General features: G+C 47.9%; 1 protein-coding gene across 1 annotated transcript in view; it reads left to right on the top strand.

Moving 5' to 3' along the window:
* LOC118384876 (breakpoint cluster region protein-like) overlaps positions 1 to 20000 on the top strand; it is a 158724-nt gene that overhangs the window by 114006 nt on the left and 24718 nt on the right. The window contains exons 4-9 of the mRNA XM_052521521.1: positions 7835 to 7939; positions 8193 to 8378; positions 12347 to 12454; positions 14014 to 14074; positions 14296 to 14348; positions 17387 to 17527. Of these exons, the coding sequence (XP_052377481.1) occupies positions 7835 to 7939; positions 8193 to 8378; positions 12347 to 12454; positions 14014 to 14074; positions 14296 to 14348; positions 17387 to 17527 (654 nt within the window). The remainder of the gene's footprint in view (positions 1 to 7834; positions 7940 to 8192; positions 8379 to 12346; positions 12455 to 14013; positions 14075 to 14295; positions 14349 to 17386; positions 17528 to 20000) is intronic.

Genomic DNA, 20000 nt, shown 5'->3' with positions numbered 1-20000 from the left:
TTGTATTACAAATACGTAAGACCCTTTTGAGACTCGAAAATTGAGCTCAGGTGCATCCTGTTTCCATTGATCATCCTTGAGATGTTTCTACAACTTGATTGGAATCCACCTGTGATCAATTCAGTTGATTGGACATGATTTGTATATATTTTATTTAACTAGGCAATTTTTATTTACAATGACCCTGGCCAAACCCTCGTCTAACCCGGACGATGCTGGGCCAAACCCTCGTCTAACCCGGACGATGCTGGGCCAAACCCTCATCTAACCCGGACGACGCTGGGCCAATTGTGCGCCGCGCTATGGGACTCCCGATCACGGCCGGTTGTGATACAGCCCGTCTGTAGTGACGTCTCTAGCACTGAGATGCTGCGCCACTCGGGAGCCCTTTATAAAACGATTTGGAAAGGGACACACCTGTCTATATAAGGTCCCACAGTTGACAGTGCATGTCAGAGCAAAAAAAAACAAGCAAATGAGGTCGAAGGATTTGTCCGTAGAGTTCAGAGACGGGATTGTGTCGAGGTACAGATCTGGGGAAGGGTACCCAAAAATGTCTGCAGCATTGAAGATCCCCAACAACACAGTAGCCTCCATCATTCTTAAATGGAAGACGTTTGGAACCACCAAGACTCTTCCTAGAGCTGGCCGCCCGGCCAAACTGAGCAATCAGGGGAGAAGGGCCTTGGTTAGGGAGGTGACCAAGAACACTATGGTCACTCTGACAGAGCTCCAGAGTTCCTCTGTGGAGATGGGAGAACCTTCCTGAAGGACAACCATCTCTGCAGCACTCCACCAATCAGGGCTTTATGTTAGAGTGGCCAGACAGAAGCCACTCCTCAATAAAAGGCACATGACAGTACACTTGGAGTTTGCCAGAAGGAACCCTAAAGGACTCTCAGACCATGAGAAACAAGATTCTCCGGTCTGATGAATCCAAGATTGAACTCTTTGGCCTGAATGCCAAGCGTCACGTCTGGAGGAAACCTGGCACCATCCCTACGGTGAAGCAGGGTGGTGGCAGCATCACGGGACCTTTTCCTGCCACACCCGTTGCTGACAGGTGTATGAAATCAGAGGCAGGGACGTGGAGACTAGTCAGGATTGAGTGAAAGATGAACGGAGCAAAGTACAGAGAGATCCTTGATGAAAACCTGCTACAGAGCGCACAGGACCTCAGACTGGGGTGAAGGTTCACCTTCCAACAGGACAATGATCCTAAGCACACAACCAAGACAACGGAGGAGTGGCTTTGGGACAAGTCTCTGAATGTCCTTGAGTGGCCCAGCCAGAACCGGGACTTGAGAGACCTGAAAATAGCTGTGCAGCGACGCTCCCCATATAACCTGACAGAACTTGAGAGGATCTGCAGAGAAGAATGGGAGAAACTCCCCAAATACAGGGGTGTCAAGCTTGTAGCGTCATACCCAAGAAGACTCCAGGCTGTAATCGCTGCCAAAGGTGCTTCAACAAAGTACTGAGTAAAAGGGTCTGAATTTTTACGTGAATATTATATTTCCATTTTTAATTTTGTAATAAACATTTCTACAAACCTGTTTTTACTTTGTCAATATGTGGTGTTGTGTGTAGATTGATGAGGGAACACATCAACTTAATCAACTTTAGAATAATAATAATGACGTTACAAGATGTGGGAAAATTCACGGGGTCTGAATACTTTCCGAATGCACTGTACAGTGCATCTCCCCCAGAGTCTTCCACTACCATCAGGCCATTCCTGAGTGACTCAAAATGAATAACATTTTTGTTGCCTGACTAAAACGAAAGTCATCGTGGGAGATGTCAACACCAAGACGTAGAATAACTACATAGACTAACCGTCAGTAGCATATCTCTCTGTCAACGCCTAGTCGGTCTCTCTTGAAATGGAAAGTATTGGAGTACAATAACTCACTCCTGTACAGAACAAGATTATTCAGAGATGTTTATATTTCGTGTTGCACCCGAGTGGTTCGTTAATAAATACTTCAGAGAGAGGGACGATGGTGTTTTTCCAGAGAAAATTTAGAGAAATGAAAGTGAACAGGGCTATTATAAAATGAGATGCCCACACCGCCTCCTACCTGGCTTTGAACCCTTATGGAATCTGACGTCTCGCTGCCATGAGAGACAGAGAGAAGAGAATACATGCTATTTCAATGTTTCTACGTTTCTCTCAATGTCCTCAGTTATTAGGCTTACTCATATGATAATAGCTGTTAGTATATATTATGGGGTATTTTCAGTGAGCAATTAGCTTGAGACCTACTTTAACTGCTAGTTGTGCATTTAGGATGTATTTAGTGAATGAGAAATGTACACAAGTCAAGGTACACAAAGTTACTGTAGACTGATTTTGGGTGGGTGCTTTCCTTTTGTCCTACTATTACACACACACACGCCAGACATATACACACACACGCCAGACATATACACACACACACACACACACACACACACACACACACACACACACACACACACACACACACACACACACACACACACACACACACACACACACACACACACGCCAGACATATACACACACGCACACACATACACACACCGGACACACTCAACTCTTTTAGTTGTGTGTACAGTAAGTACCTACTTTGAGGGAGTGGCTGCTGTTGTTAGCATAATCAGCTGAGCTTTAGGCCCAGCCCTAGACCCCCTGTCTTGGCTGTCTGCACACTGAGAGGGGCTCATTAGTTGTTGCCGTGACAATGAATAAAATATGTTGTTATGGAGATGTGATGGGCCCTCCCGAGGTGAGGAGGAGTGTCTGGGCCTGAGCAGTGAATGAATGAATAAACACACATTGTTTTCCCTCCTCACTCAACTCCACCATGGATCCGTGGGCTGGCTGGTTATAACTCGAGAAGGTTTCACAAAATGTTCTCTTCACTCATTTTAATTTAAAGAGATTCTCTGGTACTTCTGTATACTTTCGAGCCAGTGGTTCTAAAAGTGGTCCCCGGAAATGCCGTACTACATCACATATGTGCAGATACACTATATATACAAAGGTATGTGGACACCCCTCAAATTAGTGGATTCGGCTATTTCAGCCTCACCTGTTCCTGACAGGTGTATAAAATCAACACACAGCCATGCAATCTCCATAGACAAACATAGAATGGCCTTTCAGCCAAACCCGTTGTTGACAGGTGGATAAAATCAAGGACAGAGCCGTGCAATCTCCATAGACAAACATTGGCAGTGGGACCTTACTGAAGAGCTCTGTTGCTTTCATCGTGGCGCCGTCATAGGATTCCACCTTTCCAATAAGTCAGTTTGTATAATTTCTGCCCTGCTAGAGCTGCTCCCAGTCAACTGTAAGTGCTGTTATTGTGAAGTGGAAACGTCTAGGAGCAACAACGGCTCAGCCGCTGAAATACGTAGTGGTAGGCCACACAAGCTCACAGAACGGGACCGCCGAATGCTGACGCACGTAGAGCGTAAAAATTGTCTGTCAACACTCACTACCGAGTTCCAAACGGTCAACACTCACTACCGAGTTCCAATCTGTCAACACTCACTACCGAGTTCCAATCTGTCAACACTCACTACCGAGTTCCAATCTGTCAACACTCACTACCGAGTTCCAATCTGTCAACACTCACTACCGAGTTCCAATCTGTCAACACTCACTACCGAGTTCCAATCTGTCAACACTCACTACCGAGTTCCAAACTGTCAACACTCACTACCGAGTTCCAATCTGTCAACACTCACTACCGAGTTCCAATCTGTCAACACTCACTACCGAGTTCCAATCTGTCAACACTCACTACCGAGTTCCAAACTGTCAACACTCACTACCGAGTTCCAAACTGTCAACACTCACTACCGAGTTCCAATCTGTCAACACTCACTACCGAGTTCCAATCTGTCAACACTCACTACCGAGTTCCAATCTGTCAACACTCACTACCGAGTTCCAATCTGTCAACACTCACTACCGAGTTCCAATCTGTCAACACTCACTACCGAGTTCCAATCTGTCAACACTCACTACCGAGTTCCAAACGGTCAACACTCACTACCGAGTTCCAATCTGTCAACACTCACTACCGAGTTCCAATCTGTCAACACTCACTACCGAGTTCCAATCTGTCAAGACTCACTACCGAGTTCCAATCTGTCAACACTCACTACCGAGTTCCAATCTGTCAACACTCACTACCGAGTTCCAAACTGTCAACACTCACTACTGAGTTCCAATCTGTCAACACTCACTACCGAGTTCCAATCTGTCAACACTCACTACTGAGTTCCAATCTGTCAACACTCACTACCGAGTTCCAATCTGTCAACACTCACTACCGAGTTCCAAACTGTCAACACTCACTACCGAGTTCCAAACTGTCAACACTCACTACCGAGTTCCAAACTGTCAACACTCACTACCGAGTTCCAATCTGTCAACACTCACTACCGAGTTCCAAACTGTCAACACTCACTACCGAGTTCCAATCTGTCAACACTCACTACCGAGTTCCAATCTGTCAACACTCACTACCGAGTTCCAAACTGTCAACACTCACTACCTAGTTCCAATCTGTCAACACTCACTACCGAGTTCCAATCTGTCAACACTCACTACCGAGTTCCAATCTGTCAACACTCACTACCGAGTTCCAAACTACCTCTGGAAGCAACGACAGCACAATAACTGTTTGTCAGGAGCTTCATGAAATGGGTTTCCATGGCTGAGCAGCCGCACACAAGCCTAAGAACACCATGCGCAATGCCAAGCGCCGGCTGGAGTGGTGTGAAGCCGCCATTGGACTCTGGAGCAGTGGAAACACGTACTCTGAAGTGATGAATCACGCTTCACCATCTGGCAGTCCGACAGATGCATCTGTGTTTGGCGGATGCCAGGAGAACACTACCTGCCCGAATGCATCGTACCAACTGTAAAGTTTGGTGGAGGAGGAATAATGGTCTGGGGCTGTTTTTCATGGTTCAGGCCCCTTAGTTCCAGTGAAGTGAAATCTTAACGCTACAGCATACAATGACATTCTAGACGATACTGTGCTTCCAACTTTGTGGCAACAGTTTGGTCATACATCTGTTCTCAGTCATGTAGCTAGTCCAAACATCCAAACAGTTTGGTCATACATCTGTTCTCAGTCATGTAGCTAGTCCAAACATCCAAAGCGTGCATACTCTTGTCAAATAAAATGCTTTAAATTATCTTCTCTTTTAACACTCTTGTGAAGTATGGAAGCAGAAAAGGCCTGTTGTATAAGAGCCAGAGAAACAGAACCAAACACAGCACAGACCCCTGGGTAATGGGATCCACAGCACAGACCCCTGGGTAATGGAGTCCATCAGTTTGTCTGGTCCCCTGTAGTTCCCCAGAGACTCTTACTGACATCTGCTGCTTCCACTACCTGTGCAGTGGCCATGGAAACAGGAGTTTCAGGCTCATTTACCCCCATTAACACATACATACACACACACAGAAGGTGCTTTCTCGCATCGTGTCATTCATTTCAGCATTTTTTGGATTATCTCTCCTATGGCTTCTGTTTCTACACACACACACACACACACACACACACACACACACACACACACACACACACACACACACACGTTTGTTTTACTATCCTTGTGGGGACCAAACATCTGATTCCCATTCTTAACCTAACCTTAACCCCTATCCCCTAATTATAACCCTAACCTTAAATCTAAACCTAAAATAGTATTTTTCTATGTGGGGAAATGTCCCCATCTTCCTTGTTTTACTAGCCTTTTGAGTTCACCTGGTTCCCACAAGGATAGTAAAACCAAACACACACAATCACACAAAGAGAAAAGCCCCTTACCTGAGCGCGCATTATGTCCGCCCTTATCCTGTCTGAGACTAAAGTACATTCTCATCATAGTCTCCAAATGAAGGCAGTAGTCAGATTCCTCTCTATTGTAGCTTACCCCCCTCCACTCTCAGAATCTCTCTTTTAAAGGAGCCCCAGGCTGTGTTCTGTAGTAGCTGGGCACAGATAACTTTACTTCAGCTTAGTGAATGGGTTGGATAGTCCAGACCCGGGAGAGGTACTGCCTGGCCCAGCCGTGGCCTACCCTGCTCTACTCTCTCCTAGCTTTGCCTCCTGCTATGACTCTCCTCTGTCCCGGAGACTGGGGGTTAGCTTTACTTCCTGCCATGACTCTCCTCTGTCCCGGAGCCTGGGGGTTAGCTTTGCCTCCTGCCATGACTCTCCTCTGTCCCAGAGCCTGGGGGTTAGCTTTACTTCCTGCCATGACTCTCCTCTGTCCTGGAGACTGGGGGTTAGCTTTGCCTCCTGCCATGACTCTCCTCTGTCCTGGAGCCTGGGGGTTAGCTTTGCCTCCTGCTATGACTCTCCTCTGTCCCAGAGCCTGGGGGTTAGCTTTGCCTCCTGCTATGACTCTCCTCTGTCCCAGAGCCTGGGGGTTAGCTTTGCCTCCTGCCATGACTCTCCTCTGTCCTGGAGACTGGGGGTTAGCTTTGCCTCCTGCTATGACTCTCCTCTGTCCTGGAGCCTGGGGGTTAGCTTTGCCTCCTGCCATGACTCTCCTCTGTCCCAGAGCCTGGGGGTTAGCTTTGCCTCCTGCTATGACTCTCCTCTGTCCCGGAGCCTGGGGGTTAGCTTTGCCTCCTGCCATGACTCTCCTCTGTCCCGGAGACTGGGGGTTAGGTTTGCCTCCTGCTATGACTCTCCTCTGTTTTGGAGCCTGGGGGTTAGCTTTACTTCCTGCCATGACTCTCCTCTGTCCCGGAGCCTGGGGGTTAGCTTTGCCTCCTGCTATGACTCTCCTCTGTCCCGGAGACTGGGGGTTAGCTTTGCCTCCTGCCATGACTCTCCTCTGTCCCAGAGCCTGGGGGTTAGCTTTGCCTCCTGCCATGACTCTCCTCTGTCCCGGAGCCTGGGGGTTAGCTTTGCCTCCTGCTATGACTCTCCTCTGTCCCAGAGCCTGGGGGTTAGCTTTGCCTCCTGCCATGACTCTCCTCTGTCCCAGAGCCTGGGGGTTAGGTTTGCCTCCTGCCATGACTCTCCTCTGTCCCAAAGCCTGGGGGTTAGCTTTGCCTCCTGCCATGACTCTCCTCTGTCCCAAAGCCTGGGGGTTAGCTTTGCCTCCTGCCATGACTCTCCTCTGTCCCAGAGCCTGGGGGTTAGGTTTGCCTCCTGCTATGACTCTCCTCTGTCCCGGAGCCTGGGGGTTAGCTTTACCTCCTGCTATGACTCTCCTCTGTCCTGGAGCCTGGGGTTAGGTTTGCCTCCTGCTATGACTCTCCTCTGTCCCGGAGCCTGGGGTTAGCTTTGCTCTCCTGCCTGAGCTTTGCCTCCTCTGACTCTCCCTGGAGACTGGGGTTAGCTTTGCCTCCTGCCATGACTCTCCTCTGTCCCGGAGACTGGGGGTTAGCTTTGCCTCCTGCCATGACTCTCCTCTGTCCTGGAGCCTGGGGGTTAGCTTTGCCTCCTGCCATGACTCTCCTCTGTCCCGGAGCCTGGGGGTTTGGATACCAACTTACATCCCACGGGAAACCCTGACTGCCAGAGTTATTTTAGTTTCCTTGGTTAGGCGAGACGGCCCAAAGCTCTTTCCTTGGCCGCATGTTGAGTGTTTTTACTCTCTAGTGAGGTTGGCCTGGAAGAATGCTAGAACAATGGCTTCCTTAAAGACGAAGCTGTGTCTTTTACACCCCAGCTTTTATAAACTATTGCTCCTCTAGTCTTCCCACTACGCCGTTGCCATTCAGACTCAAACTAATGGCCTGGTGTGAATGGTCTCATTCTGTACAGTACTTATATTGTGGTTTCCTGTGTGTCCTCTGCAGACGGAGTTGGACCTGGAGAAAGGCCTGGAGATGAGGAAGTGGGTTCTGTCTGGGATCCTGGCCAGCGAGGAGACCTACCTCAGCCACCTGGAGGCACTGCTACTGGTGAGAGGCTCGCGCACACACACACGCACACGCACACACACACGCGCGCACACGCACACGCACGCACGCACGCACGCCACACACACACACACACACACACACACACACACACACACACACACACACACACACACACACACACACACACACACACACACACACGACTTGCCGGGAACGCTCTACGTGTCACATGCACACAAACACACACACTATACAAACTCTCTCTCTATCTCCCTCCCTCCTATTCTCTCAGCCTATGAAGCCTCTGAAGGCAGCAGCCACCACGTCCCAGCCTGTGCTGACCATCCCCCAGATCGAGACCATCTTCTTCAAAGTGCCTGAGCTCTACGAGGTCCACAAGGAGTTCTACGACGGCCTGCTCCCCCGGGTGCAGCAGTGGAGCCACCACCAGCGCGTGGGGGACCTCTTCCAGAAACAGGTGAGGTCATAAGACAGATCCTTGGGGTGTTCCCCTTGCCCTGTGTCTGTCGGAGACTGGTGCCTGACTCGGGATGACAGAGGACTTCCTAATGAGTCCCTCCCTGGACGTGGCACATGGCAACATGGCAACATGACATCGCCACCCCACCCCCTACAGGAGAGCTAGGCCTGTCATGAGTGCTGTGTGTAAGGGGACAGTGGACAGGGAGAAGGAGAGTGTCACCATGCTGTCTTTTCTACTGAGACGAATGCTACACTGAGCATTGTGTCACTAAGAAGCAACCTATAAATAATGCCAAACACTGAGCGATGAGGGACTTAGGTGGAAAAAATCTGCCGATGAGCCCTTGAGCAAGGCACTTGAAACCTAATTGCTCTTGTAAGTTGCCCTGGATAAGAATATCTGCTAAATGACACAAAGGAAAACAAATTGTAAAATGATTATTTTATTTGTCTGTTTAAACTGTCAGGGCAGCACATGCCGGAATCCTTTTCTGCATTTTATTTATTAATTGTTCGTTTTTTTCTCCTCCGTCTCTCTTGTCTGTGTCTGCTATGTGATAATCAGTGGGATCAATCTCTGCGTTTTGCGTCCCCCAGCAGACAAGCATCGAGAGAGGAGCAATTTGAATTAATGGATAGTAGGCTCTCTCTTTCTCTCTCTCTCTCTATCCCTCCCTCCCTCTATCTCTCTTTATCTCTCTCTCTCTCTATCCATCCCTCCCTCCCTCTCTCTCTCTCTCTCTCTCTCTCTTTCTCTCTATCCCTCCGTCCCTCTCTATCCCTCCCTCCCTCCCTCCCTCCCTCCCTCCCTCCCTCCCTCCCCCTCCCTCCCTCCCTCCCTCCCTCTCCCTCCCTCCCTCTTTCTCTCTATCCCTCCGTCCCTCTCTCTCTATCCCTCCCTCCCTCTCTCTCTCTCTGTCTCTCTCTCTCTCTCTCTCTCTCTGTCTCTCTCTCTCTCTGTCTCTTTCTCTCTCTGTCTCTCTATCCCTCCCTCCCTCTCTCTGTGTCTCTCTCTGTCTCTCTCCCTCTCTCTCTCTCTCTCTCTCTCTCTCTCTGTCTCTCTCTCTCTCTCTCTCTCTCTCTCTCTCTCTCTGTGTCTCTCTCTGTCTCTCTGTCTCTCTGTCTCTCTGTCTCTCTCTCTCTCTCTCTGTCTCTCTGTCTCTCTCTCTCTCTCTCTCTCTCTCTCTCTCTCTCTCTCTCTCTCTCTCTCTCTCTCTCTCTGTCTCTCTCTGTCTCTCTGTCTCTCTCTCTCTCTCTCTGTCTCTCTCTCTCTCTGTCTCTCTATCCCTCCCTCTCTCTGTCTGTCTCTCTCTCTCTGTCTCTCTCTCTCTCTCTCCCCCTCTCTCTCTCTCTCTGTCTCTGTATCTCCCTCTCTCTCTCTGTGTCTCTCTCTGTCTCTCTCTCTCTCTCTCTCTCTCTGTGTCTCTCTCTGTCTCTCTCCCTCTATCCCTCTCTCTCTCTCTCTCCCTCTCTCTCTCTCTCTGTGTCTCTCTCTGTCTCGCTCTCTCTCTCTCTCTCTTTCTCTCTCTGTATCTCTCAGTCAATCTCTCCGTTGTAGCAGAGGTCATCATTCCCTCAATTCCTGCTCCTCTCCTCTCTCGACAGACGTCAGTCAATGAGAGTCAGGGGGAGACGACGCCGACGCGACAGAAACAGTCTCCCTACCTGGCAGCCATTTAGGGGGAGGAGAAGAGAGTCTCTCAGATAGAGCTGTCTCTCCCTGTCAGCCAGAGGAGTAGTAACGGCACATCACTACCAGAAAGAAGGGACGAAAACTCCTGGAAAGCCTCTAAATAATAGACAGTAGTGTTTTCCCCTCCTTGCACGTTCCCTCACTGCTGTTTCTCATGTAGGCCTACTGAGACACCATGAAGACTGCCATTTCTTTGTTTAGGAGAGATGGATAACAATGGTGTATTTTAAGAGTCATTTACACAAAGTGTTCAGTATCGTTCGTTATATTTAAAATCCAATTTGATTGGTCACATATTTATCAGATGTTTTTGCGAGTGGCTCCCGTTGTGTTGTCTGCAGCGCTATTACCGCCATCCCGGCTCCTCCCCGCCCATAGTGGGATTGTCACGCTCTGAATTCCTGTCCACTGTGCTGCAGATTGATTCTGGCCCGAGGCAGGACTCAGACACAGTGGGGATAGGATTGCTGTAAATGGCTTTACCCCGTAACATCCAGCACCTCCTGGAAAAAACCTGGGTTTCTTTCGACAGAGTGCCAAAATCCTTTGTGACGGCAGTGGTCATGAAATGCTGTAGAGGTCATGGGGTCACACCGGGGGATAATGTGCATGTGAGGGAATTGGGAAGTAGAACAGGCTTGGAACCTCTAACCCTGGCCATTTGACTGGTAAACACATTGGTACGCTCGCCATGGCTGCCTGGTATTGTGACGCAATCATTTTCCAGGTAATGTAGAAATGACTCTTATGTGGCTCATGCAATGGAATGTATTTTTTGTGATGTCAGTTGAGTTGATTCAACAAATTACAGTGCAGATTGATGAGTACTCTTCCTGCTTTTACTTTCTGCTTTTACTTCCTGCTTTTACTTCCTGCTTTTACTTCCTGCTTTTACTTTCTGCTTTTACTTTCTGCTTTTACTTTCTGCTTTTACTTTCTGCTTTTACTTTCTGCTTTTACTTCCTGCTTTTACTTCCTGCTTTTACTTTCTGCTTTTACTTTCTGCTTTTACTTTCTGCTTTTACTTCCTGCTTTTACTTTCTGCTTTTACTTCCTGCTTTTACTTCCTGCTTTTACTTTCTGCTTTTACTTTCTGCTTTTACTTTCTGCTTTTACTTCCTGCTTTTACTTTCTGCTTTTACTTCCTGCTTTTACTTTCTGCTTTTACTTTCTGCTTTTACTTTCTGCTTTTACTTTCTGCTTTTACTTCCTGCTTTTACTTTCTGCTTTTACTTCCTGCTTTTACTTTCTGCTTTTACTTTCTGCTTTTACTTCCTGCTTTTACTTCCTGCTTTTACTTCCTGCTTTTACTTTCTGCTTTTACTTTCTGCTTTTACTTTCTGCTTTTACTTTCTGCTTTTACTTTCTGATTTTACTTCCTGCTTTTACTTTCTGCTTTTACTTCCTGCTTTTACTTCCTGCTTTGCTCCTATGGGTACACTCGCAATTGCCGCCGGTCCACCCATTATACCCATTGACTTGAATGGGGACACCCGTTCTCTACATCCTGTCCCCTCCTCTTTATCCCCTGCTCTCAGTCTTGTATTCTGGAGAATAGATTGGGCTGTTGAGCGCGAGGGAGATGAATTGTGTCACTGGGCGAGCAGGGTTTCAAGGAGTTAGGACGGCTGAATGAGATTTCCAAATGTGCTTTCACAGCAACCGTTAGCACAGATGCTAATTCCTCAGCCCAGCTCAGGCCTCCACTCCAGCAGAGTTTTTCGTGGTCGAATATTGTTCTGCAGCTCCGCGGAGTGGTCACTAGCTGGCACCGTCATAAAGTCAGATTTTTAACCTAACCTAACCTTAACCACACTACTAACCCTAATGCCTAACCCTAACCTGAAATTAAGACCAAAAGCACATATTTGTTTTCATGAATTTTTATAATATGGCCAATTTGGACTTTTCAGCCCATCGAGCGGATATCGCTTAGTTCTGCCTCAAGGACTTGTTCCAATAAACGTCAAACTGCTCCACAACACTACCACGGCAAAAGCTGTAGGAGAACGCTGCAGAAACGATGGCGCTCGCCATGGCGAGGATGACACTGCCCCCGTCTGTCGAACTGTGTCCCCAAGTCTGTGTTTTTGTTTCTTCACCCCTCGGGGGGTGTCATGTTGTGATTAGGCCAACATATCCTTCTGTCCCCTCAAAACAGCAATACAAACAGAAGGCCTACTTTGGTAAATATGGGTTATGGAAAGTGGTGACTGTGTTTCAATGTGACCTGTATTTTGTCCCCTCTCTCTCCCTGTTTTGTCGGACAGGCCAGCCAGCTGGGAGTGTACCGGGCCTTTGTGGACAACTACGAGGTTGCCGTGGAGACGGCGGAGAAGTGCTGCCAGGCAAACACGCAGTTCGCTGAAATCTCTGAGGTAATGTGAACTGGCACGGAGGTAGAGGGGGAGGAGGGAGGGTTTTGTCCTTTCATCTTGACTCTGGGGGCCAGGGGGTACACCTCTTGTTTTGGACATGGTGATGGGAGATGATGACTTGGGGGTGGCAAGAAGGAAACACAGACACGCTCAGCCTCCTGCTTCTCTTCAAGCTCTCTCTCTCCCTGAGAGGAAAGCAGCTCTCTTTCCCTGAGAGGAAAGCAGCTCTCTCTCCCTGAGAGGAAAGCAGCTCTCTCTCCCTGAGAGGAAAGCAGCTCTCTCTCCCTGAGAGGAAAGCAGCTCTCTCTCCCTGAGAGGAAAGCAGCTCTCTCTCCCTGAGAGGAAAGCAGCTCTCTCTCCCTGAGAGGAAAGCAGCTCTCTCTCCCTGAGAGGAAAGCAGCTCTTTCTCCAGTTCTTAGGAAGCGGCTTTGTGGCCCAGGCCCAGGTCACTCTGCCTCGCTGCGTAGCGAGACGGACTGCGAGGAAGCGGTGTACACTGAAAGTGGGTGAAAGTGGGTGAAAGTGGGCCATTAAGCACACAGGGGGAAATCATTTCACAGCTACCCGGTGTAAAGAGGACAGAGGGGTATCAAAGGCACCACTCAACAGCTTCAACTGCTTCCCAGCCACCTAATATCCCAGTCATTGCCATTAGAACACATGAGCTCTGTTCCAGCCATTATTATGAGCCGTCCTCCCCTCAGCAGCCTCCGTTGATGTACCCAACCAGAAGGGAGAAGTGTGTGTGTGAGCTGTGTGTTCGGCCGTGATGTGGAACAATGCAGAGGGTGTGTTGCTTAATATTTTGGGTTTCTGGTTGCTTTGTGAGCCCCCCGGCGGCCAGAGGCCCTGAAGTAGGGAAATGCACTCCATCTCACCTAAGTGCAGATGAAGCAGGACAGGCTAATATATTCATTAATCCTCCCCCCAAAACTGAGCTTCTACAGGTAGCCTGAAGGGCCCAGCCTTGCTAGTGGAAGAACGTCTCTCTCAGATAGGATGTAGAATTGCTTGAACAGGGAAGCATAATGCCAGGGCAAGGACACTAACTAAACATGCCTGTGGTGCTGTCGTGCTTTGAGAGAAACAGTTTAGACATCGGCGTACGAAGCTGGGGTAAGTCTTGGTGTGAGGCTTCATTACTTGTCAGACTACGGGAGTCCGTGAGGTAAACGATCAAATCCAAAATTTGACTAAGATCTCTTGACTAGCAGGGGGGGCTTGTTTTGGACTAATATTCTGAAGTCATTGTCTCTCTGCCATTTGAATGTGACAGTGGGAAAAAATGCTGATGTGTGCTTATTGGGTGCAGGATGAGACGAATTAGGAATGAGGCTGAGGTAAGTGTCTGTCCTCAGTGCTGGAGGCCTCTCTGCGTTCTGAATGGCACTCTATTCCATTTATAGTGCCTCACCTTTGACCAAGCCAAGGGCCAGTCTACTACTACTATTTATCAGCACCAGAATGATTGTTCCTGTATGAGGCATGTTGATTAGTTTCAGGGTTTTTTCCCCTTGTGTAATGTTGCCCCACTGTTCACTCGTTCTGTGTCCCTACAGAACCTCAAGGTGAGGAGCACCAAAGATGTGAAGGACCAGTCAGCCAAGAACTCCCTGGAGAGTAAGTAGTCCACAGCCACCACCTGTTGCAAAGCGTTTTGGTACGGTGCAGAGCGTTTTGATACGGTGTGCACTAATGAAGACAACCTGTGAAATCACTGCCACAGGCTAGTGCACATTTCCTTGGCCTATACAGCACGGGCAGTATTTGACTGGGGTCATGTCATATTGCTCTGACTTAGGTTGTAATTCATGCTGCTGTCTCTCCTTTCTCTCTTAAAGCTCTCCTGTACAAGCCAGTGGACCGAGTGACCCGAAGCACCCTGGTTCTGCACGTGAGTACAGCCAGCAAAGCAGTTTGTCTTTTTGTTTTTTTCCTGCTCGTTTCTATGTACCGGTAACTCTCTGAACCTCACACCACGTGGTTTTAAATACTGTCTGTTTCTATGTACCGGTAACTCTCTGAACCCCACACCACGTGGTTTTAAATACTGTCTGTTTCTATGTACCGGTAACTCTCTGAACCCCACACCACGTGGTTTTAAATACTGTCTGTTTCTATGTACCGGTAACTCTCTGAACCTCACACCACGTGGTTTTAAATACTGTCTGTTTCTATGTACCGGTAACTCTCTGAACCTCACACCACGTGGTTTTAAATACTGTCTGTTTCTATGTACCGGTAACTCTCTGAACCTCACACCACGTGGTTTTAAATACTGTCTGTTTCTATGTACCGGTAACTCTCTGAACCTCTCACCACGTGGTTTTAAATACTGTCTGTTTCTATGTACCGGTAACTCTCTGAACCTCACCACGTGGTTTTAAATACTGTCTGTTTCTATGTGAACCCCACACCACGTGGTTTTAAATACTGTCTGTTTCTATGTACCGGTAACTCTCTGAACCCCACACCACGTGGTTTTAAATACTGTCTGTTTCTATGTCGGTAACTCTCTGAACCCTCACCAAGTGGTTTTAAATACTCTCTGTAACCCCACACCACGTGGTTTTAAAATACTGTCTGTTTCTATGTACCGGTAACTCTCTGAACCTCTCACCACGTGGTTTTAAATACTGTCTGTTTCTATGTACCGGTAACTCTCTGAACCTCACACCACGTGGTTTTAAATACTGTCTGTTTCTATGTACCGGTAACTCTCTGAACCCACACCACGTGGTTTTAAAATACTGTCTGTTTCTATGTACCGGTAACTCTCTGAACCCCACACCACGTGGTTTTAAATACTGTCTGTTTCTATGTACCGGTAACTCTCTGAACCCACACCACGTGGTTTTAAATACTGTCTGTTTCTATGTACCGGTAACTCTCTGAACCTCACACCACGTGGTTTTAAAATACTGTCTGTTTCTATGTGTAACTTCTGAACCTCACACCACGTGGTTTTAAATACTGTCTGTTTCTATGTACCGGTAACTCTCTGAACCTCACCACGTGGTTTTAAATACTGTCTGTTTCTATGTAAACCTCACACCACGTGGTTTTAAAATACTGTCTGTTTCCGGTAACTCTCTGAACTCACACCACGTGGTTTTAAATACTGTCTGTTTCTATGTACCGGTAACTCTCTGAACCCACACCACGTGGTTTAAAATACTGTCTGTTTTAACTCTCTGAACCTCTCACCACGTGGTTTTAAATACTGTCTGTTTCTATGTACCGGTAACTCTCTGAACCTCTCACCACGTGGTTTTAAATACTGTCTGTTTCTATGTACCGGTAACTCTCTGAACCCCACACCACGTGGTTTTAAATACTGTCTGTTTCTATGTACCGGTAACTCTCTGAACCTCACACCACGTGGTTTTAAATACTGTCTGTTTCTATGTACCGGTAACTCTCTGAACCCCACACCACGTGGTTTTAAATACTGTCTGTTTCTATGTACCGGTAACTCTCTGAACCTCACACCACGTGGTTTTAAATACTGTCTGTTTCTATGTACCGGTAACTCTCTGAACCTCACACCACGTGGTTTTAAATACTGTCTGTTTCTATGTACCGGTAACTCTCTGAACCCCACACCACGTGGTTTTAAATACTGTCTGTTTCTATGTACCGGTAACTCTCTGAACCTCACACCACGTGGTTTTAAATACTGTCTGTTTCTATGTACCGGTTTTAACTCTGTTTCTGAACCTCTCACCAAGTGGTTTTAAATACTGTCTGTTTCTATGTACCGGTAACTCTCTGAACCTCACACCACGTGGTTTTAAATACTGTCTGTTTCTATGTACCGGTAACTCTCTGAACCCACACCACGTGGTTTTAAATACTGTCTGTTTCTATGTACCGGTAACTCTCTGAACACCACGTGGTTTTAAATACTGTCTGTTTCTATGTACCGGTAACTCTCTGAACCTCACACCACGTGGTTTTAAAATACTGTCTGTTTCTATGTACCGGTAACTCTCTGAACCCACACCACGTGGTTTTAAATACTGTCTGTTTCTATGTACCGGTAACTCTCTGAACCCCACACCACGTGGTTTTAAATACTGTCTGTTTCTATGTACCGGTAACTCTCTGAACCCCACACCACGTGGTTTTAAATACTGTCTGTTTCTACTGTCTGTTTCTATGTACCGGTAACTCTCTGAACCCCACACCACGTGGTTTTAAAATACTGTCTGTTTCTATGTACCGGTAACTCTCTGGTTTTAAATACTGTCTGTTTCCCGGTAACTCTCTGAACCCCACACCACGTGGTTTTAAATACTGTCTGTTTCTATGTACCGGTAACTTTGAACCCCACACCACGTGGTTTTAAATACTGTCTGTTTCTATGTACCGGTAACTCTCTGAACCTCACACCACGTGGTTTAAAATACTGTCTGTTTCTATGTACCGGTAACGTGGTTTTAAATACTGTCTGTTTCTATGTACGGTAACCTCACCTCTCACCACGTGGTTTTAAAATACTGTCTGTTTCTATGTACCGGTAACTCTCTGAACCCCACACCACGTGGTTTTAAATACTGTCTGTTTCTATGTACCGGTAACTCTCTGAACCTCTCACCACGTGGTTTTAAAATACTGTCTGTTTCTATGTACCGGTAACTCTCTGAACCCCACACCACGTGGTTTTAAATACTGTCTGTTTCTATGTACCGGTAACTCTCTGAACCCCACACCACGTGGTTTTAAATACTGTCTGTTTCTATGTACCGGTAACTCTCTGAACCTCACACCACGTGGTTTTAAATACTGTCTGTTTCTATGTACCGGTAACTCTCTGAACCTCTCACCACGTGAGTACTGTCTTGGTTTTAACTGCCGATCCCAATACTGTAACATAGTTTCTGCTTGTAAGGAACTGTAAGTCTGTGTCTCTGCCGTTCTACTCTGCAGGACCTGCTGAAGCACACGCCCTGCAGCCACCCGGACCACCCTCTGCTCCAGGACGCGCTCCGCATCTCCCAGAACTTTTTGTCCAGCATCAACGAGGAGACCACGCCCAGACGCCAGTCCATGACCGTCAAGAAGGGAGAGGTGAGGAGCAGCGCTGATCTCGGAGCAGTTTTTCCTGTTAGGTCATAATGAATAAGATTACATGGACAGGTGGGGATCTGACCCTAGATCAGCACTCCTCCTCTGAGACGCTTTATGAATAGAGGCTCGGCTGTATCTCTGTGTTGTAGAATGTTCTTAAGCAATTAGACCAAAGCAGAGCTTTATCTTTTTTGGCTCAGGGCCATCGTGACTGTTATGTTATTCTAGGTTTATGGTGAGGGTATGGTATTACACCATTGACCAGTAACCCAACACTGGTAGATTGAACCTTGCCCTGCCCTCATAACGACCTGTAGTGATTCCAATGAAGGGGAGGAAGAGGGGGGGGGGGTTATGGGATGACCTAATATGGTGTCAAACGCAATATGTGCCCAAATATGGCAATAATAGAAAGTCCCCTGCATATGCCTGTTAGGAACCGTGGATCTCCGTCCCTCCAACCCCGACATCTCCCCCCCTAGAGACCACCTGAGTTGGAGTTGCACATGAATGGATGTCGTTTGATTGACAGCTGGCGTGACACCGGCGCTCATAATGGCCCATATCGAGCCTCTTATCGCGGACTGGGGAGTACAGATTCATTATTCATGTTGAGGCACCTCCCTATGCCCATGGGATGTCATTACTGCACCCCAACGTTAGCCCCCCCCCCCACCCCCTTATCCTCATAGGCCCCATTCGCAGCTCTGTCTGCCCAGACCACACTGATCATCAAATATTGATCATGGATACATGGAAGGAGTGCATGGAATCAATGGTCCCTGTTATATTGTGCTTTAGCAGCTAGTGTGTGACAGTGTGTGACAGTGTGTGTGTGTGTGTGTGTGTGTGTGTGTGTGTGTGTGTGTGTGTGTGTGTGTGTGTGTGTGTGTGTGTGTGTGTGTGTGTGTGTGTGTGTGTGTGTGTGTGTGTGTGTGTGTGTGTGTGTGTGTGTGTGTGTGTGTGTGTGTGTGTGTGTTGTAACCCCACTATGTTAAGATATACACAAATATAGCATGTGTCCCAAATGGCACCGTGTTCCCTATCTAGTGCACTACTTTTGGCCAGGGCCCATGAGGTTGTGCACTATGTAAGGCATTGGGGTGCCATTGAGGACTCGTACACAGTCGCCTTGGGACTCCAAGCCTGTCCTTGTTTCCAGCCTGACAGGAATGTTCAGTCACTACAGTTCATTGAGGCTTCAAGGACCTAATTACATGGTGCTATTTCAGCTTTTTGTTGTTGCTATTTGAGCCTCTTATACACAATGAATTACTATCATTGGCTACTCGGTCGAACGCTAAATCCATAACACTCTGTGAAAGCTGTTGAGGACTGAATAGCAGTGGTCCTGTGGTTGGCTCTGCTTCTGGACCGGCTCTTAGGTGGTCCTGGCGTGAGTGTCAACGTGTAACCGTGGTTACGGAACTGTGTCAACGTGTAACCGTGGTTAAGGAACTGTGTCGACAGAACCATAGGTTTAAATGGGTTGCTGTCCGGATCTGAGCAGGGCTAGAGAACCTCCAGTCTGCTGTTGGGTAGAACCATAGGTTTAAATGGGTTGCTGTCCGGATCTGAGCAGGGCTAGAGAACCTCCAGTCTGCTGTTGGGTAGAACCATAGGTTTAAATGGGTTGCTGTCCAGATCTGAGCAGGGCTAGAGAACCTCCAGTGTGCTGTTGGGTAGAACCATAGGTTTAAATGGGTTGCTGTCCGGATCTGAGCAGGGCTAGAGAACCTCCAGTCTGCTGTTGGGTAGAACCATAGGTTTAAATGGGTTGCTGTCCGGATCTGAGCAGGGCTAGAGAACCTCCAGTGTGCTGTTGGGTAGAACCATAGGTTTAAATGGGTTGCTGTCCGGATCTGAGCAGGGCTAGAGAACCTCCAGTCTGCTGTTGGGTAGAACCATAGGTTTAAATGGGTTGCTGTCCGGATCTGAGCAGGGCTAGAGAACCTCCAGTCTGCTGTTGGGTAGAACCATAGGTTTAAATGGGTTGCTGTCCAGATCTGAGCAGGGCTAGAGAGAGAGGAGAGAGAGAGGAGAGAGAGAGAGAGAGAGAGAGGAGAGAGAGAGAGAGAGAGAGAGAGAGAGAGAGAGAGAGAGAGAGAGAGAGAGAGAGAGAGAGAGAGAGAGAGAGAGAGAGAGAGGAGAGAGAGAGAGAGAGAGAGAGAGAGAGAGAGAGAGAGAGAGAGAGAGAGAGAGAGAGAGAGAGAGAGAGAGAGAGAGAGAGAGAGAGAGAGAGAGACTTACAGGAGCAATTGGGGTTAAGTGCCTTGCTCAAGGGCTCATAAGGCAGATTTTTCACCTAGTCCGCTCTGGGATCAAACCAGCGACCTGACCTTTCGGTTACCGGCCCAATGCTCTTAACCGCTAGGCTCCCTGCCGCCCCTCCCCATTACACAGTAGTGTCATGCAGTAGATTGTAACCTGTTGTGCTTTGTTCAGTGGAGGCGTGTAGGAGGAAAGCAGCACA

The sequence above is a fragment of the Oncorhynchus keta genome, chromosome 6, assembly GCF_023373465.1.
Source record: "Oncorhynchus keta strain PuntledgeMale-10-30-2019 chromosome 6, Oket_V2, whole genome shotgun sequence".
In the NCBI taxonomy this organism is placed as follows: Eukaryota; Metazoa; Chordata; class Actinopteri; order Salmoniformes; family Salmonidae; genus Oncorhynchus; species Oncorhynchus keta.
This window is presented reverse-complemented; position numbering and strand designations above follow the sequence as displayed.